The 23591-nt window shown below is 55.7% G+C and overlaps 1 protein-coding gene across 4 annotated transcripts in view; it reads left to right on the top strand.

The window, feature by feature from the left end:
- The window catches only part of Adgrb1 (adhesion G protein-coupled receptor B1), a 71712-nt gene that overhangs the window by 11199 nt on the left and 36922 nt on the right, over nt 1-23591 (top strand). For all 4 annotated transcript variants that reach the window (XM_055626296.1, XM_055626295.1, XM_055626294.1 and 1 more), the window contains exons 2-17: nt 1264-2271; nt 10932-11093; nt 11878-11988; nt 12369-12533; nt 12624-12788; nt 13083-13247; nt 13678-13842; nt 13942-14043; nt 15327-15433; nt 15591-15785; nt 16301-16369; nt 16945-17053; nt 19666-19809; nt 20317-20392; nt 20578-20680; nt 22409-22452. In XM_055626296.1, the coding sequence (XP_055482271.1) occupies nt 1491-2271; nt 10932-11093; nt 11878-11988; nt 12369-12533; nt 12624-12788; nt 13083-13247; nt 13678-13842; nt 13942-14043; nt 15327-15433; nt 15591-15785; nt 16301-16369; nt 16945-17053; nt 19666-19809; nt 20317-20392; nt 20578-20680; nt 22409-22452 (2663 nt within the window). In that variant the 5' untranslated portion in view covers nt 1264-1490. The remainder of the gene's footprint in view (nt 1-1263; nt 2272-10931; nt 11094-11877; nt 11989-12368; nt 12534-12623; nt 12789-13082; nt 13248-13677; nt 13843-13941; nt 14044-15326; nt 15434-15590; nt 15786-16300; nt 16370-16944; nt 17054-19665; nt 19810-20316; nt 20393-20577; nt 20681-22408; nt 22453-23591) is intronic.

The following is a 23591-nucleotide window of genomic DNA, read 5'->3' as shown; positions in this document are numbered from 1 at the left end:
TGTGTGTGTGTGTGTGTGTGTGTGTGTGTGTGTGTGTGTGTGTGTGTTTTGATCCTCCTTCTGGGAGCAGTTGGGGCCCTGCCCATTCTATAGAGGCACAAAAACCGAGGCTCTGGGAGGACTGTCCAGCTTCAGATTTCCTGGCTTCCATCAGCTCAGAAACCTCCACCCAGGCTGGGGCTGGGCCTAGTGGCTGCTGCCTGCCCAAGAGGCAGTCCAGGAAGGACGCCAGGATGGAATGCAGAGCTGTGGCTGACCTTGAATCACTGGTCAGTTGGGCCCAGGCTGCAGGACATGGAGAGTCCCTGGGGTGGGGACAGGCTGCTAGAATCAGGGGAATCAGCAGAGCCAAAGCGTCTGCACCTAGAGGCTGAGGGGGCAAGGAAGGAGGGGCTTGGCTGTGACCTCCCTTCTTTCCCTACTGGCTTGTCTGGGGGGACACTGATGTCTCCAACCAGTGAGTGGGTGGCCCACAGCATGGTGGCACAAGGAATCACCTTATGCACTCCTGCAGACAGATGGAAGGCATTTCCCAGAGGCACTAGCTCACGCTCACTGCAGAGTTTGGGTTGTGTGTTCTTACCCACTTCCTGTGACCTTGAGGGAGCCTACACATTCTCTGTGTCTCAGCTTCCTTGTCGTGAAATGTAGGGTAACTGTATAGCCACACAGAGCTAGAGGCAGGTAGGAGAGTGAGGAAGGGAATCCCCAGCTGGAGTGCGTGGGGCGGGGACTGCTGTGATGGGATGAAGCAGGTAATGGGTGCTGTCAGAGCAACACCTTGTCTTGAGGCCCTTTGCCCCCAGGGCTGCACCGTACCTCCTTCATATTTATTCTTTACTCCTCCATATTTATGGAAAAGTATGGCATCTGTTGGGAGCCCTGGCTGATGCCACGGTGACCTGTCTTTCTTCTCTCTTGCCTGCTTCCATGCCTGTCTGATTGGCTGCTTTTCAGGAAGGAGAAAGGCCACCGAGAGAAGGAAGAGAGGGTCTGAGAGAGCCAGGCTTCCACTTCCGGGGGTCCAGAGGATGTGAGCAGATCCAGAGCCCATGATTAACCAAGCATGACAGGAAGAGTAGCTATCCTCCTTACTCAGGAAGAGAAAGGTGGAGGACCCCTGGGTTGGACACAGAGGAGCAGGTGGACATTGCAAGTACCTGGGAGTCCTACCAGAGGCATTTATTGCCCAAAGCCTCATGCCTCAACAACCCTACAGATTTCCTGCCTCTTTAAGCCCTGAGACCATGCTTTTTCTTTCAGCTACCACTGGAGGCCTCAGGCAAACACCAGGATCCCGGACTTTAGGAGCCATCGCTGCTCTCACTGTCTCCTGAAACACTGCCCTACCCCCACCTTGCCTTCACCCAGCCCCTGCCTCTGGCCCACTGCCCTGGACGGCCCTGCCTGCTGCCGGACCCTGGCATGTCAAGGCCTGGCCTGCACTTGCCTGCCCAGCCCGCGGAACCCCAGCGGCCCCGCGAGCTAGGATGAGGGGCCAGGCTGCTGCCCCGGGCCCCGTCTGGATCCTTGCTCCACTCCTGCTGCTACTACTGCTACTGGGGCGCCGGGCGCGTGCTGCCTCTGGGGCAGACATAGGGCCTGTGACAGAGCAGTGCTCCACATTGGTGCAGGGCAAGTTCTTCGGCTACTTCTCAGCAGCTGCTGTGTTTCCAGCCAACGCCTCTCGCTGCTCTTGGACCCTCCGCAACCCCGACCCTCGCCGTTACACGCTCTACATGAAGGTGGCCAAGGCGCCCGCGCCCTGCAGTGGCCCTGGCCGTGTCCGTACCTACCAGTTCGACTCTTTCTTGGAGTCCACGCGCACCTACCTGGGTGTGGAGAGCTTTGACGAAGTTCTGCGGCTCTGCGATCCCTCTGCGCCCCTGGCCTTCCTGCAGGCCAGCAAGCAGTTTCTACAGATGCAGCGCCAGCAGCCACCCCAAGATGGCCTCGGTCCCCAGGGCGAATCCTCCAGCTCCGCTGATGACTTCTCTGTGGAGTACTTGGTGGTGGGCAATCGCAACCCCAGCCATGCTGCCTGTCAGATGCTGTGCCGCTGGCTGGATGCCTGTCTGGCCGGCAGCCGAAGCTCACACCCCTGTGGCATCATGCAGACTCCCTGTGCCTGCCTGGGTGGAGATGCTGGAGACCCTGCTTCCAGCCCCTTGGTCCCCCGTGGGGACGTCTGCTTGAGGGACGGCGTAGCAGGTGGCCCTGAGAACTGCCTCACCAGCCTGACCCAGGACCGGGGTGGGCACAGCTCGGCAGGTGAGTGGCAGAAAGGGGGCCCTGCACAGTGTTGCAACAGAGGGAGTGAGGGCGTGAGGGGAAAGTGCAGCCCTCAAGGCTGTCCAGGCTCGCTCTTGTCATCTGAGTTGAGAGACAGTGTGTGGAACCCAAGTTCACCAATGGCTCTTTATTCTCAGGATAGATAGCCTGGTCCTCGCAGGGTGGCAGGTGAATGGACGAGGGAACAAAGGATCGGTAGCCATTTTCCTCAATCCACTTCCACAGTGGGAGGACACTACTTGTCTTCAACAATGACATTTGCAACCATCCCCAGGCTGCAGTGCCTGGTGTCTAGGGACTAAAGTGGAGGGTGGAGAATGGGAGAGTACATAGAGTATTCGTAGGGCTGTTGCCAGGAGGTGAGGTTTGGGCGTTCAGCGTAGCATGTCTACAGCAGCTGCCACTGAGGTGTAAGTAATGAGAGCAGGGACAAAAATGCCAACTTGGTCCAGTGGCCACAGGAAGGAGGAAGATACACCACCCAACAATCTGTAGCCCTCACAGGCAGGATCGGAGTGTCAAGGACACCCAGAAGCCCAGGATTGAGGGAATCAAGGCTAGAGAGGTCCCATGGACTGGAGACCTGAGGACAGTGGCCCTGGGGGAAAGATGGCAAGGTCCAGGCCTGATGGGGATAGGTGGGGTTGATGGAGCTACCTTTATGAGTGTCCAGCCTGTAATGGGAGGTAGGCCCTGACTGCTGTGACCGGGGGGGGGGGGGAAGAAGAGACAGGGGTGTCCAAGATTTGATCTGGAGACCTGAGCTGAGTCCACATAAGGGGAGATGGGAGTACAAGAAGTCAAGTCTGTTCCTTGCCTGGCGTGCAGGGCCAAGGTGAGGCTTGGCTGAGGACTTGATGCCAAGGAGGGCCAGAGGGGGATGGTGAAGCCGTTAGGGCATCCAGGAGCCTTAGCATTTCTGAGACAGTGAAGCCATACAGTCTGAAAAAAAAAATTCCCAACCCCGAGCACATTTCTGGTCAAGACCCTGTGGCAGATTCCCAGGTCAGGACCTCTGCAAAACTGAGGCTGAGCTGACCTCTCCAGGGTCCTCAGAGGAAATTCTGCACGCGTCATTGTGATGGGAAGAAGGGTGGAAGACCAGCCTTCCTGCTGGGTAGCCTGGATGTCATTGTGACCTTGACAAGGGCAGGTTTCATTGTGTGGCGGGAATGGGAGTGGGCCCATGGGGAACCCTGGAAGAATGGAGTGCTCACTGGAAGACTAGAGAAATGGGGTGGGACGACACAGGACGCCAGGGCCCGTTGTCACAGGCCGATCTGGCTGTATGCCCTGCTCTGCCACTCTCCATCATTTAACTGTGTGAGCTTTGGTTCCTACATCTGCAACAACACTTCTCAGGGTTGCACCATCACCTTGGTTTTCTTTGTTTCTGGCTGGGGCCACGTCATACCCCCTGGGCAGGAGCCTGTCCTCAGTGGCATATTGGGGCAGCTACTGTGCCAGAGAGCTGCTAAATGCTGCTCCAAATCCCTTGGCATAGCTATCTGCAGCGAAGGCCTCCAAGGCTGACACGATAGATGCTGGGGCCACCAAATAGAGGTGCTTGTGTGCTGTGGGGCTGGAGGAAGTATGTAGCTGCATTTATTTCCTCAGGAATGACTATGTGAGCACCTTGCTGCAGGAGCTGTGAAGTGGCCAGGCTTCTCTGTGGAGCGTTTACGTGACCTTGAGAACAGAAGGACTTTGGGAGGGCTCAGTGCAAAGGAGGGATGTACCCGAGCTCCTCACAGGAACCAGGATGGGGAGGTGGCCGATGTTGGCCTGGTCAGGGTGCAGTGGGAAGGAGGAAGGACGAGGAGAGCCTTTGGTGCAGCTGACGGACTGTGGATGAAAGGGTGTGGGTGTGAATGCAGAAGAGCAGGCCTGGCCCCCAGAATCCTGTCAGGAATGAGGACGTCCATGTGGGACAGAGGAAGCAGGACTGCAAGATGCAGCCTGAGGACGATGCTGAGGTCAGAGTGGAACCTGAGGCTGAGATGTGTGTGACACAAGTCATGCGGTATGTGAGCACAGCTCCGGTGCTACGGGCCCAGGCTGGAGCAGTGGCCCTGGAGCCTTGGGCCTGAGCCTGGCTCACCTGTGTTTCTAGGCCAGCCCCTCAGTTCTCATCTCTGGAGGCCTGAGAAGGCCTTCTTCTGTCTCTGGGAGGATAAGAAGTAGCGTGACGCAGCCAGTGATGGAGAATCAGTGTTTTTGTTTATTGCTAGGCAGACTCCTGGGGCCCAGGAGCAGAGGCAAGGGCTGTATATGGATTGAGCTTGGGCAGTTTGAGGTGTGTGTATGGATTCTGACAAGGTTGGCAAGTGGTACTCAGAGGCAAGAGTGGGGGGTTGTGCGTGTGAGTGTACATGCATGAATTATACACACACGCATGTAGAGGTACAGTGCACTGTTTGTGTACACACATGCTCATTTATGCATATGTGTATGATGGCTGCTTCCATGTATGTGTCCATATGTAGACTGAGTTTTGCACATATGTGTTCATGCAATCACGTGTGGACGTGAATGACACATGAAAACCTAATGGGTCCGCTGATTGGATTATTATGTTTGCAATGTTTTTGCAGATGTGTGTGCAGTCTCATGCATGTATGTGTCGGCATTATGTGAGCCCATACTTGTTTATTGCTAGGCAGACTCCTATGTGTGCATGGGCTCGTGGGCACTCGTGGCACAGCGTGTTCATGCTTGAAAACACATGCAAAAAAAAAACTGTGTGTGTACATGTGTGAACACACGGGTACATGTGTGTTCACATAGCACATTGTGACTGTATGTGTGTCAGTGGGTGTGTGTAGACATGCGTGGTACATGTGTACCATGCACTGAGCATGTGAGTACCTGTGTATCCAGGGAGGGAGGGGCTCGGTCTGTTTGACTTGCCTAGGCTGCTGGTCTGTTGGAAGAGGGTCTGGAGGGCAGAAAGACTGGGCCCCAGGATACAAGGCAGGGGGCGCATTCTTGAGGGTAGGGCCGCCACGGCCACTCAGCTCGGCCACGCAGCTGGGCTCAGGTGCCTGTGCCCCGCATCCAGAAGACTCTGTCACTTCCTGGCCACGGGAGGGAGAAGAGGCGAACAGGGACAGCAACGTCTGGTCACTGAGTGCCGACTTTGTTCTGGAAGTCACATATGATGAGTCCCCATTCACGTGGCCATGAGTCAGGCCCCAGAGCAGAGGCTGTCCCTGCCTTGCTCAGACCTTCACAGGGGCTCTGCCTCCCCAAGACGCCCTCCTTAGGCCCTCGATAGGCTCTTCCCTGGAGTCCTGCTTATGTGTGCCCTGCCCAGAGAGGCACTTGACCCCTCTCTGCCTTCCCTGACAAGTCTCACTTTCAAGCACGTCACACAGTTCTTCCGGTGGGCCTCTGACCGTCGGTTAAGATGTGAGCACCGAAGACGATGGGCATCTGCCCTGATCACCGATGCTTCCTTAGTGTGGAGGACAGGTCCAGGCCCAAAGTGGGCACTCGTGAAATCAGGCCCAGAGATGTCAAGGTGGGCCATGCCACACAGCGTGTGAGGGATGGACTGACAGCAGAGCAGGTGGCATCACGTATACTGAGCTCTACTTTGGGTGGCGGCGGTGGCTAAGGACACAAGTTGGGCAACCCTTCGGCAGAGAGGAGGCTGTGCCAGGATTTGCAGCGGATGCCCTGCTCTTTTGCCCAGGGCCTTTGGCCTCACTGTCTCCTGGGAGCAGGCAAGCTTGGGCACCCATGCCCTCCTAAGACAAGCTGAGATGGGGAGTCAGTAGGCGTCCCACTGATTGTGTGGCCTATTTTCAGCCCCGCCCCCCCAACAAGGCTTGTCCAAATGCCACATGGCGGTGTCACACGTTGGATTCCAGGCCAGGACACCTGTCCCCGGTGCCTGCTCTCTGAGGCTGCCAAGCCCTGGCACCCACCCTTTCCTTGCACAATCTCCAATTCTCTCTCTCTCTGTTTCCTCCTCCGTCTCTCCTGTCTCTGCCTCTGGTGAGATAGATCATTCTTCTCAAGGGTTGCTTTAAATATTCATGTTTTAATTAAAGAATATTATTGCAGAAATGACATGTAAGATAATGAAAAAGCAAGATTCTGGGGTTGGGGGCCCGTGAGTTCCTGTGAATGTGCGTACCTGTGAGTGTGTCTCTGGGTGTTCCTGTGTGTCTTTGTGTGTCATCATGAGCGTGCTGCTGTGAGTGTACTGTGGGTCCCTGTGTGTGTGGCCCATGAGCCCTTGTATGTCCCTGTGAGCTTGTCCCTGTGAGTTCCTGTGTGTCCTGTGTGAGGCTATGTGTGTTTCCCTCTGTGTGTCCTGTGTGAGTCCTTGTGTGTGTCCTGTGTGTGAGTCCCTGTGGGTATGTCCCTGTGGGCAGGTTCCTGTGTGTCCTGTTAGTCCCTGTGAACTTGTCCCTGTGAGTTCCTGTGTGTCCTGTGTGTGAGTCCATGTGTGTGTCCCTCTGTGTCCTGTGTGAGTCCTTATGTGAGTACTGTGTGTGAGTCCCTGAGTGTGAGTTCCTGTGAATGTGTCCCTGTGAGTCTCTGTGAGTTCCTGTCTGAGTCCCTGTGTGTGAGTCCGTGTGAGTGTGTGCCTGTGGGTGTATCCTGTGTGCAAGTTCCTGTGGGTGTGTCCCGTGAGTCCTTGGGTGTCCCTGTGACTATGTCTCTGTGTCCCCCCATGTGCTCCCATGAGTATGTCCGTGTGTTTCCCTGTGAGTATTCTTGAATGTGTAACCCTGTGGCTGAGTCCCTGTGAGTGTGTTCCTGTGAGGGCTGCTGTGGGTGTGTATTCCAGCACACACATGCATCCCAGTGTATATGTAAATGTGCTGAGTGTGTCTGTGTGCACACGCCTGGGGTGGCGGGCTGGGCTGAGTTTCCATGTCAGGGTGTTTACTGCATTAGCCTGGGGGTCCTGGAGTGCTTGGAAGCTCTTGCACTTCTTGCTTGATTTGCTCACTGGTGAGAGCCGGTAGGTGTGGTTTGGGCTGGAGCGGGGTTGTGAGGTGATGAGGGTAATAGAGAGCCACATGGTCAGCCATGGAGAGTCTGGTGCCATCTTGGCAGTGTGTGTTTGTGTGTGTGTGTGTGTGTGTGTGTGTGTGTGTGTATTTATGTGTGCACATTTATTTTAGAGAACAGGCTTCAGTGCACATCACAGGATGCACCCCTAGAAGGAACGAACAGCACAGGGCCCTGTGGAGATGCTGGGCGTGGGTACCGTCATCCGACGGGAAATTCCCACGTGCTCTAGCTTCTACCGTGTCACCTGCCTCAGCTTTGTGCCAGAGCTGCACCTGCTCGGCCGGTGGCGAGAAGTCCTCGTGACCTGAACTTGGGTCATGCGTCCCGAGACGATGGGAGGAGGCTGAGCAGCCTCTGCCACCCACTCCGGCGACGGAGGACAGAGGCCACTTGTCTAAGGTCTCTGGCGTAGACCAGACGTTTGGGGCCTTTAACTAGGACACCTTCTCGGGACATGGAATACCCAGCAGCAAGAATTTCCTACAGATGTGGCTTGCTTGCTCTTCCAGTGCCTTGTCACGCTGCCGTCCTCCCCCCACCCCACCCACCCTGAGAACTGGGGTTGGGACAGTACTCATTTGTAGAAAAGGCCTAAGGCCTAAAAGGAGGTTGTGTGGCTGTGGGACCATGGACAGTGGACAGTGGACTTGGCCTCTCAGTCTATCCTGGGATCTGAGTGCCCTTCACTGCCAGCCCTGACCGTTGCTGGCAGCCTGCAGCTGGCTGAGTCAGGATCTGCTGGGTGGAGGACTGTGTGGACAGGTTCCTCCCACAGCCCCTGCTTTGCCCTTAGTGTCTCCCTTGTTCCTGGTCCAGGAGCTCCAGACCCAGCTGTCGGTACCAGTGTTTAAGCACTTCGTGACATTCCTGATCCAGCTGGGTCCCTGGGTAGGCAGGGGTCTTGCTCGCCTCCAGAGTGGGGTCTGGCGCTGGACCTGATGTGAGAGTCTGGAGAGCTGAGTGGCCATGTGCAGGAACGAGCTGCTGCCCAACCTGCTGGAGTAGGGCTCCCTCTGCTGGGAGAAAGCGGAAGTGCATGGTTGTTCTCCGCCAAAGGGGATCCCAGGAACTGCGGAGAGACTGGCTGGGGGAGGGGGATTCTCCTTCCTTCCCCATTTCAGCCCACTTGGGGTTCAGGATCAGGGGAACCCAGCACCCTCAAACCAGGGTATTAGGGTTGGAAGAGTACCAGGGCCTCCTCACTGCGTACCCTCCCTCCTGGGTGGCCGGCCTGCCTGGCCGATAATTGGCTCTATTCATGCCTGTAATGAGATGGAAATGAGGCCGCCAGACAGAGGAAGCATTGAGTGAGGAAGAATGACAGCTTCTTTCCGGGGCCTGAAGGGGCAGCCCACCCCTGAGCCCTGCCTGCTCCTCCGCTGCCCCCTCGTGCCTACCCAGCCCTGACGCACCTCTGTGTCCCCTGGTGCCCTTCACTTTGGCCCCAGGACTTCTTCCTTCATAATGCTCTCTCTGGCATGGATGCTTGCGGTCTGGGCAAACATTTATCATGTCAGCTGTGTGTGAGGACACACATTAAAAATGAAAATGATAATAAAAACAGCAGTTACCGTTTTTCTGAACATTCATTAGCGGAAGGAGTGTGGCCAATGCTAGAGAATCAGTCTGTGGCTGAGATCAGGGCCCAGTATGTAATGTAGAATCAGGGATCCTATGCCTAGGAACCAAGGTCTACGATAAGGATCAGGGACAAGTGTTACCAGGGATAGATATTGGTCGGCGACGAGTATGAGGAATCAATATATGTCTCGGATCAGGGCTTAGTATACAACCAAAGTCAGGACTCGTGTATGACCAGGGTTAGGAATCTGTGTGTGGCCTGGCTCAGTGGGACCAGAGTATCAAGGCTGGACCAGAGGAGGGCATCCATCCTCAGACACAGGGTCCCCTCTCCCCCAGCTTCTGATATGCCCCACCTCTTCTCTCCCCCCCTCCCACATCCTCACCACCTGGGTCACCAAGGTAACCAGCCCCGAAATAGTGGGTGTTTTGGCAGCTGAGGCCTAACCTGGGTCTATCCTGAAAGGCTGTGTGCTGCAGTAGTTGCCATGGGAACTGAGTGGCATCCTCCGATTAGCCCAGCTTGGACACCCTCTCTCCCACCCACTGCCAGTTTTCATATCACTCAGGCTTCCTTGTGGGGGCTGGGTTGGAGCAGTGGGGGGGGGGGGGGCATGGGCAGGATACAGAACCCTGACCCCACCCTAGGCCTGCCTCCAAGACTCCTGGCTCCTTTGTCTGGAATCAAGAGATGGGGCTGGCTGTGGCAGGTGAGACTTTTGAGGGTAGAAAGCCGGACCACGGTTGGTCCCGGCAGGTGGCCTTCCTGGGGCTGGTGGGTGGGGCAGAGATCTGGAATCAGACTTGATTCAGGACCTGGAGTCTGACCTGGTTGAGAGCTGCTTTTGCGTGTCCTGAGTTACAGCATGTGACCGGCAGCCTCAGAGCAGCCACCTGGGCCCGTTCTGTGAACAGCTGCTGTCCTGTCCTACCTAGTATGCGTGTGGGGCTGTGCTGGAGACTCTCTGCCTTCTGCTTTCAACTTTGTCTTGTTGTGGGTATCACCGCTTACCTTCTCCTGTACCCTTGTTGTGCCCTTCCCCCACACACACCCAGGGCCCTCCTGCTGAAGGTGAAGATGGTATTGAGACAGCATCCTCTTTGCTTAGAGCTATTGCTCAGATCTTGCAACCCCGACTCTCTAGCTTGACACTTCAGCAGAGGTGGGGTTTGGGGGCTCTGCAACAGATATGGGAGCATGGGAGATGGCCCTTCCCATCCTACCCACCTCAAAAGAGAGAGCTCTCGCCAGAGGGCCAGTCGCTCCCTGGGATCCCAGCGCCCCCTGCTGGTCAAGATGAGCACATGCAAGGGGAGAAGACCTGTCTCTGGCTGTGATCCCTTTGCAAGCCCTGGAAGTTGGCTCTCTGAGGCCAAGGAGATGGTCCATGGGGCCACTAGGTGGGACTGCTCACAGCTGCTCACACACTGGGACCTACCGTCTCTAAGTTCTCAGCTCAGGAGATGGGGTCTCTGCCCACCACCACTCAGGCCCGGCGTAGCTCTGAGTAGCCTGGACTCATTTATCCTGGCCTTACACAGTAGGTGGGCCCATCTGTAGTTTGAGCTACTAGTTATGAGGGTGGCTATTCCCTACCCCGTCTTGGTAGTGGAGATGTGCAGGCCTTGGCAATGACCTTGCCTGTACAGGAATGCCAGGAAACAATCTCAGGGGTTTGAGGGACCATGGCGAGGCTGTATCCAGGTATTTCTGAATGGCGGCCCACACTGGTCACCAGGCCTCACACTGTGAGGCAGCATGGGGAGAGCAGGAGGTTTACTCAGCAAGTCAGCCTGGGGCCACAGAGTGTACTTGTCCCAGACCTACTTAGGACCTCCTGACTCAGGGCTGATGCCAGCTCTCTAGAGGGAGTCTCCGTGGCCTTGCCCTACCTTGCCCTATTCGGCCCTCCCCCCTCCCTCTAGGGCTGGCTGCTTACTCTTTCAAAGCTCATAACTACCCTTCCAGCCTCCACTGGACCCTAAAGATGGCAGGACCCTGAGCCTCACTCTTGTTCCCCCAGGTGGCTGGAAGCTGTGGTCCTTGTGGGGTGAATGTACGCGGGACTGCGGGGGAGGCTTGCAAACTCGAACCCGCACCTGCTTGCCCACCCTTGGCGTGGAGGGCGGAGGCTGTGAGGGCGTTCTGGAAGAAGGACGTTTGTGCAACCGAAAGGCTTGTGGCCGTAAGTGGGCGGAGCAAGGGTGGAGCTAAAGTGGTGGGTGGGACCAAGCAAGGGAGGAGTCAGGGTCTGAAAGGGGCAGGGTAGGGCTTCGATACGAAGAAGGTTTTGAGGAGATGAACTTGGTTGGGGACAGGGCTGCTAAGAGGTGGAGCCATGAAAGTCCTGACCAGGTAGTCCAGACTAGGTAGGACCCAGGAGGAGGCAGGGTACCTGAAGCTAGATGTGGGTTGGGATTCTTCAAGCTGCCTACAAGCAAGCTGCAGCCAAGCCAGCCAGCGCCAGCAGGATGGGCCTCCGGGATATATTTCTCTAATAAGGCTTTCTAATGACCTCATGCATTTTTTAGCTGCTTCCATAAAGTTAAATCAAGTTCTAATGAGACTGTCATTCTTCAGGTTTTGGTTTTCTTTCTTTCTTTCTTTCTTTCTTTTTTTTTTTTTTTTTGGATGCTCTTTCCTGAGGAGACAGATCTTCTCAGGAACCTGGAGAGGCCTCCCTGTATCTATCTCACAGAGAGGGAGGGAGGGATGGGATGTCAGGTAGGAGGAGGCAGCAGGCACTCTAAGGAGTTGTCCTGGAGGGTCACTTGCCTGGAGGCTGAGAGACAGGGGCCTTATAGAGGGACCCATAGTGACCCAAGGAGAGTTGGCTCCAGGAAAAGTGCTCTGTGTGAAGCCTCCCAGTTATTTCTTGGGGTTAGACTGCTCTGGAGACAGTAGGTGGCCAGCTGTGGCCAAGGACAGAGGGAATCACACAGGGATGCTGACCTGAGCCCATCCCACAGCCACGGGGCGCACCAGCTCACGGAGCCAGTCCCTGAGGTCCACGGATGCCCGGCGACGTGAGGAGTTTGGGGATGAGCTGCAGCAGTTTGGGTTCCCATCTCCCCAGACTGGTGAGCTGGCAGGGTGGGTAGGGCTGGCCCCCACACAGCCCAAGACAGGGAGGGGAGAGTGCTGGCTTCTGGGACCAGGTTAGTGATGGCTGCTAGTTGCCAGCAGTAATTCTAGTAAGCTACTGCTATAATTCACCTCATGGAGTTGGTGCAAGACTCCTGGCTTAGGGGAGCTGATAGGAGAGTAGAAGCCAGACCCAGACCTTTGGGAACCTAGCCAGTGATGGGAGTCAGCCATCTTGAAACCTACAGAGCCCCAGCCTATGGCCTGTTGCCTCGCAGCAAAGTTCTGCCTCCCCAGTGGGCCTCCAGATCTGCCACGGCCCTATGTGTGGGAAAGGGCGTGGCAGGTCCGTGAGGCTGCAGGACTGGACCCACAGGTGACCCAGCAGCCGAGGAGTGGTCCCCATGGAGCGTGTGCTCCAGCACCTGCGGTGAGGGCTGGCAGACCCGCACCCGCTTCTGCGTGTCATCCTCCTACAGCACCCAGTGCAGCGGGCCTCTGAGGGAGCAGCGGCTGTGCAACAACTCGGCCGTGTGTCCAGGTGGGTGGGACAGGGCTCAGGGTGGGGCTCGGGGTGGTGGGTTGGGACCTCTGGGCAAAGCGACAGCTGTGGCTTCCTGTCTCTCCACAGTGCACGGGGCCTGGGACGAGTGGTCACCCTGGAGCCTCTGCTCCAGCACCTGTGGCCGTGGCTTCCGGGACCGAACTCGCACCTGCAGGCCCCCTCAGTTTGGAGGCAACCCCTGCGAGGGTCCCGAGAAACAAACCAAGTTCTGCAACATCGCTCTGTGCCCTGGTAGGTGAGAGGGAGGGAGTGGCTGGGCCTTGGGGATGGACCTAGCAGGCCACTTTGCCAGTTCAGGGACCCAGCTTGACTCACCTCCAGTTCCTCTCAGGGTGGTCTGGGTGCTCGGAGGTTCAGACCTCAGGGCATGCTAGTTTGAGGTGTGAACTTGTGGTATTCCTTTCCTGAATTCCAGGTGGGTTATTGCGTGGGGCCCCTGGGATGTTCTTGTGTGACCTGGCCAGGCCTTGGGGTGCTGGGTATTCACACTAGCTTCATATTCCCTTCCTCCCCCGGGCCGGGCAGTGGATGGAAACTGGAATGAATGGTCCAGCTGGAGCACCTGCTCTGCCAGTTGCTCCCAAGGCCGCCAGCAGCGGACACGAGAGTGCAATGGTCCTTCCTATGGAGGCGCCGAGTGCCAGGGCCACTGGGTAGAGACACGAGATTGCTTCCTGCAGCAGTGCCCAGGTCAGGATACCCTCTCAAGGCTCAGGGCGAAAGGGTGGGGTCCATTTGGGGGGTGTGGCTGTGGGGTTGGTGTAGGGTAGAGGTGGAGTGCAGTTAGGGTGTCGGAGTGGAGGGAGAGGATGGAAATGGTGGGGTTGAGTGCAATTTAGAGTGATGGGGTTCGGGATAGAGTAATCAGGTTCAGGATAGAGCAGTGTGGTCAAGGTCAGATGGCAGAGGTCAGCTGCACATGAGACCTGGCTTCTTTTCTGAGTCAAGCCGATTTCAGACCTGTCCTACGCTGAAATCAACTTTCCGTGTCTTCAGGGACCTTGCTTCAACACTCCTGAATCTTTTGTCTTCTATGTCCTCCTCTCCCCACTTTCCTCCTGACCCTGGGCCCTGCCTTCTCTTCCCGCTGTCTGTGCCCTGTGTTTGGCCACCCTCGCAGTGGATGGCAAGTGGCAGGCCTGGGCATCGTGGGGCAGCTGCAGTGTCACGTGTGGAGGTGGAAGCCAGCGGCGGGAGCGCTTGTGCTCTGGGCCTTTCTTTGGGGGAGCAGCCTGCCAGGGCCCCCAGGATGAGTACCGGCAGTGCGGTGCCCAACGGTGTCCTGGTGAGACCCTTCCCGCTGCGTTTTAGCTCAAAGGGATTGGGAGCAACTGAGGATCACAGCTCCCCACCCCCATCCCAAACTTCGTCTGGCCCTTTGCAGAGCCCCATGAGATTTGTGATGAGGACAACTTTGGGACAGTAGTCTGGAAGGAGACCCCGGCTGGAGAGGTGGCTTCAGTCCGGTGTCCCCGCAATGCCACAGGTAAGAGTGGTGGTCCGAGAGCCCCTGCCCTGTCTTTGGACAGCTGAGACCCACAGTTCATGAAGCTCCTGTGTGTTCTCCTGCCGGCTGGCACCAGATAGGAGAGTAAGGACAACATGGCAGCCACTTGTGTCCTGAGGTCACCAGGGGCAGGACACAGGCCAAGTCCTCTGCTTGAGAGGTCCCTTTGAGCATAGACCTCATACCTTATACCATTGAACCTTACACCACTGCCCCTTTATAGGTGGGAAGCAGACAGAGGGCAAGCAACGTCCCTACCCTGGGTTTGCAGTCTACAAGAGGGAGATTGCCTTTGAACTCCTCTGTTAGCCCTGGGGACTGACGAGGTGCTTTCAGAGGATATGAAAAACAGGGTGAAAGGGGCCTTTTCTCCCATATGCATTGGTCTTCTTCACTCTGTTTGAAAGAATGTGGGCAGTTTTCATGCCAGGGAGGCTCAGGGAGGGAGGTTGGGAGCCCAGTTCATACCCTGACTCTGCCCTTGTTTGCTGCATTACTTCTGGGAAGGGACTTAGTTGAGCTTCCGTTTTTCCCTTCTATAAAATGAGGACTTCAGGTGACCCTCTGCACTGGATTACTGTGGGCAGTGGGCGAATTGGCCCAGAGTGGGGTACGGAGGTTGGGGGTGGGGCATTGAGTGCTGAATATTGAACCATTCTTGCTGTCCCTATCCTGGGCGACACCTTCTTGCTGGCATGTTGAAATCCCAGAGATGTAAAGACATGATTTGCCCAGGTTTCTGCCTCGGGCCACCCTATAGGTTCCTGTCTGGCAACAGGGCTTGCAACATTCATTCCATGTGGTTGTCACCGTATAGTTATTTACTCTGCTGTCTCTGCTCAGAAGTCTTCCTGGGGTTTCTTCTCTCTGAGAGTGAGCTTGTGTTTCAGGCTGTTGACTTTTGGTACCAAGTGGCCCCTAAAGGCTGTACCAGTTTCCAGGGTCCAGAAAGTCCCCTGAATGTGCCAGGGTGTGGCAAGGGGCCATAGGATAGCCGTCCTTAGATCTCTAGATTGCATGGAACTCCAAGAGTGGCTCTGGCTGAACATCCCACCCTCACATAGTAAGGTTCCTGAAGATACGGTACCCGTTAGGTCCCCAGGACCTGGAATAGGACAAAAGTATGTATCTCACAGAAACAAAGCCAGCATGGCCTGCTTCTAGGCCCCTGGGGTCCCAAATAGAGCACACCTGCCCGGGGGTTGTGGGTGGGACCCCAGAGCTTCCCGGTGAGCAGTGATGTAAGGAGTATGTTTCCCCAGGCCTCATCCTGCGCCGCTGTGAGCTGGACGAGGAGGGCATCGCCTACTGGGAGCCCCCGACCTACATCCGCTGCGTCTCCATTGACTACCGGAACATCCAAATGATGGTGAGGCTGGCCCCAGGGGCTCCAGGAACCCCCCCCCCCCCACCCTTTGGACACGAGGTTGAGGGCTGTAGGGACCTTCAGGCATCGGAGGTCCCTGGCCCCCACCTGGCCTGTGACCTGCAGCGGTGACGGCAGCCAGCCCTTTCCATCTCCCCAGACCCGAGAGCACCTGGCCAAGGCTCAACGGGGGCTGCCAGGGGAAGGGGTCTCGGAGGTCATCCAGACGCTGCTGGAGATCTCGCAGGATGGCACCAGCTACAGCGGCGACCTGCTCTCCACCATCGATGTCCTGAGGAACATGACAGAGATCTTCCGCAGGGCTTACTACAGCCCCACACCTGGGGATGTACAGGTGGCTCCCAGGGACAGCCCCCGGGGAGGACACTTGGGGAACTGTCAGAGGAACCAACCCGGGCCCTAGTCAGAGATGAAGTCCTCAATGCTGAGTGTGGGCGTGGCTGAGACACTGCCATAATAATGAGCCTTAAACACTGTCACGCCCTGAATCCCTGAATCCTGGCCTGGTCATAGGATGATTTTTTTTTTTTTTTTTGTTCCCCACGTCATATGATCTTGGTCACAAACTCTGACCTTAGTGATTGACTGAGTCCTGACCTTGACCCATGTCATACTAGTCATGGATTAAGTCATCATCCTGGAATCTGCTCACACACTGAGCCCTGGCCTTGGTCACACACTGAGCCTTGATCTGATCCTGGTTACTAACTGAGTCCTGATCTTGGTCGTTCACTGAGCCCTGGCCCTGGTATAAACTGGGCCCTTATCCTAGTCAGAGGCTGAGCTGTGATCATCACACACTGATGTCTCGTTCCCTTTCACTGGTTCACTGGTTCTTCTTATTTCCAGAACTTTGTCCAGATCATCAGCAACCTGCTGGCAGAGGAGAACCGGGACAAGTGGGAGGAGGCACAGCTGGTATGTGTGGAGGTCTGGAACCCTCAGTGCCAGCCATGGCATCAGGATAGGAGCAGGCAGCTGTAGGCCTCCTACACGCCAGGCCAGCCAAGGTGGGGCCTTGCTGGGTCTTCTGTTTGAGTCTCAATACTGCTTCCTGTTGATTACATGACTTTGAAAAAGCCACCTAGCCTCGTGGGTTTTCTTTCTCCACCCATGGGGGTACAGTGGCTTTCCCCCAGGAAACTGTTGAGATCACTGAGTATGTCCAGAGGAAGGGGGTATGGTGACTCTTCCTTCCAGCTGACCCTACACCTCCTCTCACACTAACTCCAGGGCGGTAACCCTCACGGGGAGTATTTGGAACACTTCCCTTCCTCCAGCTTAGGAACCCCTGCGGTGTGCACAGCTTCTCTGAGATTGTCCATAAAATGCAAGTGGACACCCAGAGGACAGCAGCCTGCTACCCTGCTCTGCAAGGGAATGACCCACAGGGCCCAGAAAAAGAGGTGGCAGAGGAGGGAAGGAGGCAGGAGGACAAGGGAGGACACAGGCACCTTCCCCAGCTTGGGCCTCCCTACCTTTCTCCGCCCCAGATGGGCCCCAATGCCAAGGAGCTCTTTCGGCTGGTGGAGGACTTCGTGGACGTCATTGGCTTCCGCATGAAGGATTTGAGGGATGCCTACCAGGTGACAGACAATCTGGGTAAGCCCCCTCCATGGCCTGGTCCTGTGACTCTTGGCAGATGTTCTGCCTTATTTTCCTCATATATAAGGCACCAATGACCACAGCCTTCTGCAGCCACATATTAGCATGGGGCTCTGAGGTCAAGTCAAGAGGGTTGGTATCGTGAGCCCTTTGGGACCTCAGACCCAGGCAGGGACCTGGAGATCTCATGCCAAGGACACCTGCAGGAACCCAACCCCCACCCCTGGAGTTGAGGCTCACTTCATCCTGTCACCCCAGAGCCACCTCTGCAGCTGCTGTTTCTCAGCCCTCCAGTTCTACAAGGCCTAGGTGCAGTGGGGCTGGAGACTGGTGTTTGCCTACTTGCTGTTTCCTCCTTCCTGTATCATAAGAGTGGGTATGTAGTGGACCTGAGGGTAATGGGTAGCTATTCTCACAAATATATGCCGGTTGCTTGAGATGTTCCTCTATCTAGGCTCCACCTCTGCACCCCCCTAAGGATGTGACTCCAGCCTCCCACTCTGAGTCTCCCCCACCACTTGGCCTTACTCTTCCACTAGCTCTGTCCCTAGCTCATTCACTAGTGCCCGCTCTTCCAGCACGAGGCTGCTGTTTTCTGGCCTTGGAATCCCTATGCCACCCCAGATGGACACTTGTCTCTGCTCTCATTCCTTTCCCTACCTCCACCAGTCAAACTGGCCCTTTGTACTGCAGGCTAACGGAGCCCTTCTTCCTCACTAGGCCTTTTGCCTACCTGACCCTCCAGCCAAGGCCCCAGGCTCCATGGGCCTTTAGTGCCATACCTTCCCAAGCATATGCCTGTGACCTCATGCTTTCAAGGCCTGAAAGCCAACTGGACCAAAAACTCAGCTTCATCTGAGCCTGCCATCCTAGGTGCAGGGAAACCCTGCCATGCCATCCCAGGTCTCTAAAATCTCAGGTCTGGGCTCCTGATTCTGCTCCCCCTCACAGGACCTAGGAGTCACATGCTTCTGCCTCTGTGCCTCCCTGCCTTCCACCCACAGGGCCATCTTTCAAAGTGTCACTGTCATACTCTGATCTCACGCCCTGATTTCTAGGCTCTTTTCTCCCTTCTTTCTCCTCTCCTCTTTTTCCTGTCCTCCAGGGTTTATGCTGAATTACCTCTGCAGGGGGTTTCCCGGCTACTCTGTATGGGAGCATCACCCCCCCTTCGTTGCCACCACTGACAGGCCATGCCCCTATTCCATGTGCCTACCTAGAGGGTCCTGCTGCCCACATATCCTTCTTAGCACCTGTAATGAATTGTCCTGCATGCAGACTCAGAACATGTGCCAGATAGGGCAGTATGCTCATTTTCCCCGGGAAGCTCTGAGCACCAAGGGCCAGCTGGGTGCTGGCATTCAGGGGAAGGCTTGTCTCTGTCCCATGGCATCTGGTAAGGCAGATACCTTATGGAACACTGTGGGCGAACCCTCGAGCTCCCGAGGCCTTGTAGTTCCAGGAGGGCAGGGCCAGATGGGAAGGCTGCTGGCCTGGCCAAGCAGGGTAGGTAGGACAGAGCAAAGGTGGAAAGGACAGCGAGCATGCCTGGGGGGTGTGGCCGAGAGCTCGGCAGCTCCCTCTGTCCCACAACTTCACAAGTAGACCCAACCTATGGTTTGAAGGGTGTAGTGTATGCCTAGAGTGTGTTTCAGGGAACGGAAGGGAGCTGGGAAAGCCACTTCTCTTCCAAGGGCCCTCTCTCCATTTCCCAGCCCTGTGCCTCTGGGCCTTCCACCACTGGGCCAGAGCGCATGTGCTAAAGGGAGATGGGATGGCAGGCGGGGAGGTCCTTTAGGATGGCCCCTGAGATAGAGACGGGACCGTCCTGCTGAGGTTGGTGCTAGGTCTGGTCTTGAGGGAACTGGGGCTGCTCTAGGGACTGGCTTACCAGGGTGGGCTGCAGGAGAGTAACATGCTACCTGACTTCACTACTCCAAATTCTCCCTCCATACCTGCTGCTCTTCCCTCACCAAGACCTACCACCCAAAGAGACCCTATGCCTGAAGCTCAGTCCAATCTCTCTGTCTCTCTGTCTCTCTGTCTCTCTCTCTCTCTCTCTCTCTCTCTCTCTCTCTCTCTCTCCCTTGGTAGTGGGAGAAGAGGTGGAGAATGGGTCTCAGAGCTGATCCATGACCCCACTGAGGTGGGGAGGGTGGTAGGAACCAAGACAGGTACCTAGCTCCTGTAGATCTTTCTGTGCCCAAAGAATCCATCTTTGACTTCTTCCTGACCATAATGACTGATTTTGAGCCTCAGTACTCACCAGGCTCGACAGGGCCTGGTCGGGTCAGAATCCCCAAGAATAAAACTTCCTACAGGGATTCTGACCTAATGTCTCATACAATCCCCAGAAGTCAGCCCTGGGCTCTGGGGATTTTGCTCATATGGAAGTGGGGGGCCTGTGGAGAATCTAGTGTGTGTATGAGTTAGAACCTACGTGCTTGATGCTCATGCCTAACAGAAGCCTGGCCATGTGGGCCCTGCCTACCTCTCTAGCCTTAGGAAATTTGTGCCTTACACCATGGCCCTGGGTCCATGGCTGCCTGGGTCCCAGCTGATATTCCATTGGGTGATGCTCTGTTTGTGTTGTCCCTACCCTGCCTCAGTGCTCAGCATCCACAAGCTTCCGGCCAGTGGGGCCACAGACATCAGCTTCCCTATGAAGGGCTGGCGTGCCACAGGAGACTGGGCCAAGGTGCCAGAGGACAGGGTCACCGTGTCCAAGAGTGTGTTTTCCACAGGGCTGGCAGGTGAGGCTTAGGAGTGGCATGGACCTAGAGCCATGAGGCTCTAGAGCATGAGGCTCTTCATCCTGAGATATTTCTTGTAGGGTTCAGTACATTGTCTCCAGTGACAGGGAGTATCCTTGGTCCCCCTTGCTTTCCCTGGGGTCATCTCCTTGCTGGAAGCTGTCCTTTTCCTCCATGGGAGAGTGTCTTAACCAGAAGGCTAAGCAGAGTAGAAGCAGTTGGGTGGATCATACAATGAGGGCACAGGTTCCCAGGGAGAGAAGTGTATCCTGCCTGCCCATATCTCCTGCCCATATCTCCTGTGGGGTCTCTTGAGATAAACTTAAGTTCCCTCTGTCTATGTCCAGGCTGGTGCCCTGGGTCCCGGCTGCATCTCCACATCTGTGGTAGGATAGACCTTCTTTTGTCAGGACCTTGGGCGTGACCCTATAGATGGGGCAAGGCCCTCAGGCAAGGTTCCGGCTAGTGGGCAGTAGCAGGGTTGGGGTAACCTGTGCTCCCTTCCAGAGGCTGATGACTCATCTGTGTTCGTGGTTGGTACTGTGCTCTACCGAAACTTGGGCAGCTTCCTGGCCCTGCAGAGGTGGGTGACTTGGGAAGGGGATAGCTTGAGCTCCTACAGGAGGCCAGTAAGGGTCTGGTAGGCTGGGCATGGTGGGGACTGGTGGCATGGGACAAAGCACCCCCTGGGGGGCTGGGGCTGGGCTACAGAGCTGGCTCAGTGCCACTCCATACCTCTGACAGCCTTTGTTCCTTTGATGCCCCCAGGAACACAACTGTCCTCAACTCCAAGGTCATCTCCGTGACTGTGAAGCCTCCGCCCCGATCCCTGCTCACGCCCTTGGAGATTGAGTTTGCCCACATGTACAATGTGAGTGTGCCCCCGTGTGTGGGTGCGCGGCCACCCTCATCAGTTCTGCGTGCACCCTCCTCTCAGGCAGTAGCTTTTGGGGTCATGAGCAGAGTGGCTCTCAGATGAATTCCAAGTGAGGAAAGTGAGTCTTAGACTTACGGGACTCCGAAGACTGATGTGGATAGTGAGATTCAGTCCATTTCTGGCATGCCCTCTGACCCTATCCCCATGCTCTATGCCTCCACTCCAGACCCTGGTCCCTGAAGAGGATCTGCTTGCTATTTCCTGTGCCCATAGCCCAGCATCCTGGGGAACTGTGTGACAGGTCATCTACCCCAAAGCAGGTCTCCAAACCCTTCTCTGTCCAGGTTGCTGGAGACATGACATGTGACAGCCACCTTCTGCCAGAGCCAGGGCTGACCACCAGGCCATACTATGCAGGACCTCTGGGATGACAGTGCCAAGAGCGTCCTTACAGAACTCTCTAGGACTCCAGGCCACTATTGCTGTGTGACCCTGACAGGTCCCCAGCTCCAGGGAAGCCTGGATACCTTGACGGGCATGAGGAAACCTATCATGGTGGCTTGGTGGCTGCAGTCCTTGTGTACGGCTTTTCAGAGACTGGAGCTGACTCTCCTGCAGCCCCCTGTCTCTGCTACTGGTTGGGTTGAGTAAGAACCCCAAGTGGGGTAAGGCGACTGCATCACTCAGCCAGGATATGGCAGGGCCAGGCCCTAGTCCTCAGGCCAGGGGTGTGGGAAGTCTCAGGAGGAACTCAAACCTGTGGTCTCCTGTATGACCTTGGGGGAGTTGCTTACCTTCTCTATGCCTTGGCTTCCTTCCCTTATCAAGCAGGAACAAGCAATCCCCATGAATGTTCAGGGCATGTAGCTGCTGTGAGCATAGACGAACCCCACTGTGGCTGCTCCCCTCCCCCCAGTGCTGAGCCCAGTAGCTCAGGGATGGTGATCTCCAATGTTCTTCCAGTCCTGCTTCCAGAGCCAAGGAGAGCAGCAGGGCAGCTTCCCCTTAGGAGGATCTACCCCTTCCCCATAAGACATGGCTTTGTCTTTCTAGCTATCACAGGGTCAGGATCAAAGAGGGGACAGGAACTGTCTAAAGCCATGTCTTAGGCACTGGTGGCAGGAGGGAGGGGGTCAAGCCAGACCTAACTTCAGAACCACTTCTTTCTGCTCGGAACATCAGGGTTTTTGTTTGGTTGGTTGGTTGATTTGGTTTGGGTTGGGGTTTTTTGTTTTGTTTTGTTTTGTTTTTAAATTTTTACTTTACTTTTGTTTTACTTTACAGCCTGATCCCAGCCCCCTTCTTCCTCTCCTCTCAGTCCTGCCCTTATGCCCTTCTCTCCCTCATTTCCTCCTCTCCTTCTCAGAGAAGGAGAGGCCTCTAAAAGGGTACCAACCCACCCTGGCAACCTCATGTCACAGCAGTGCTATATGCCAAGTTCTTCCACTGAGGCCAGACAAGGTAGCCCAGCTAGAGAGAAGGGGTCCAGAGGCAGGCAACAAAGTCAGACACAGCTCCTACTCCTGTTGTTAGGAGAGCCGCATCACAACCGCGCTGTACATCTACTACCTATGTGTAGGGTTTTTTTTTTTTTCTTCACACCATGCAGTCTTTTGGGAAATGGCCCCAGCAGCATGTGTAGCACCCCCATGAGTGGATTCAGTGACCCAGGTTGGAGCTAAAGGTAGCAGCGACTCTGACCACACCCCCCTTTTCTCTTAGGGCACCACCAACCAGACCTGTATCCTGTGGGATGAGACAGATGGGTAAGTGCTTTTGGGCCTGGTAGCCCTGGAGCCCTGGGGTGATGGGAGAAGCTTGCAGCATGCTTGGGTAGTGGAAGGTGGTTTTTAGGTGGTGGAGCCACTGTTCGCTCTGGTCACTGGTACATCTACATGGTCCTCCCTCTCGCCCTGCAAAGGTCTGGCTTCAGACCAATTGACCTGCCCTTCTCATTCTCCTAGGCTCAGAGAAAGAGGGCCGTAAAGATGTGCCCTAGCTAGGTGCTGATGTGGGCATCCAGGGTAGCTCTCATGATATTGGTTTGGGGCAGCTGTCAAGCACTTAAGAAAGGGGAATGTGGCTGTGCGGACTAAAACAGCTTCAGGGGTGAGGACCCAGAGCCTCCAAATAATCAGGTGGGGAGAGGGCTCCAGGTGTCCCTAGCAGCATCCTATGACTCTGGGCCCTGAGCTCAGACCTTTTCAAACACAGAGTGGTCACCAGTCTGCTCCAGGGCACTCTGTCACCGAGTAGAGCTTCCTGGCTGGCATGAGGGTCCCAGGTGATGTGAAGGGGAGTCAGGGAGGGACGTCCTGAGGGAGAAGGAAGTAGGTGACAGGCTGGAACAATGTTCATGGAAGCCAGGAAGGCCACTGTGCTTGGCATGAAGGCTTTCAAGATGGAGGCCTAGTGGTGGGGCTGTGCCATTGGGCCTTGGTGTGTTTTTAGGATGATCTGGTTGGAAGTTAGGTACAGAGACCTTGTTTCCTTTCCTGGGCTGAGTGGCATGGGAGCTCAAGTGGTCCCAGATAATGGCAGTGTGTGTAGCAAGCCTGGGTGTCGCGGGTTGCATAGTTATGGTTGTGTTCTAGGCATCAGGAAAGGTCTCTCAAGTGACTGGCCTGAGAGAGGAAAAGTGTTCTAAGAGAGGTGCAACTGAGGCATGAGCAGGAAGGCTTGGAAGGCTCAGGGAAGCTGGGGAAGCATGGGCAAGAGGCAGCATAGAAGGGTGATGGTGGGAAACAGTCAAATAGCTGTTGTGTGGGAAACCCATTTTCTGGTGACTATGACCACTGATGACTGTCCTGATGTCCCCGCCCTCATTTTCTCCATCTCAGGGAAGAGGGACAGTACATAGTTAAATATATATATATATATATATATATATATATATATATATATA

Source organism: Psammomys obesus, unplaced genomic scaffold (assembly GCF_907164565.1).
Source record: "Psammomys obesus unplaced genomic scaffold, mPsaObe1.curated_primary_1811, whole genome shotgun sequence".
Classification (NCBI taxonomy): Eukaryota; Metazoa; Chordata; class Mammalia; order Rodentia; family Muridae; genus Psammomys; species Psammomys obesus.
This window is presented reverse-complemented; position numbering and strand designations above follow the sequence as displayed.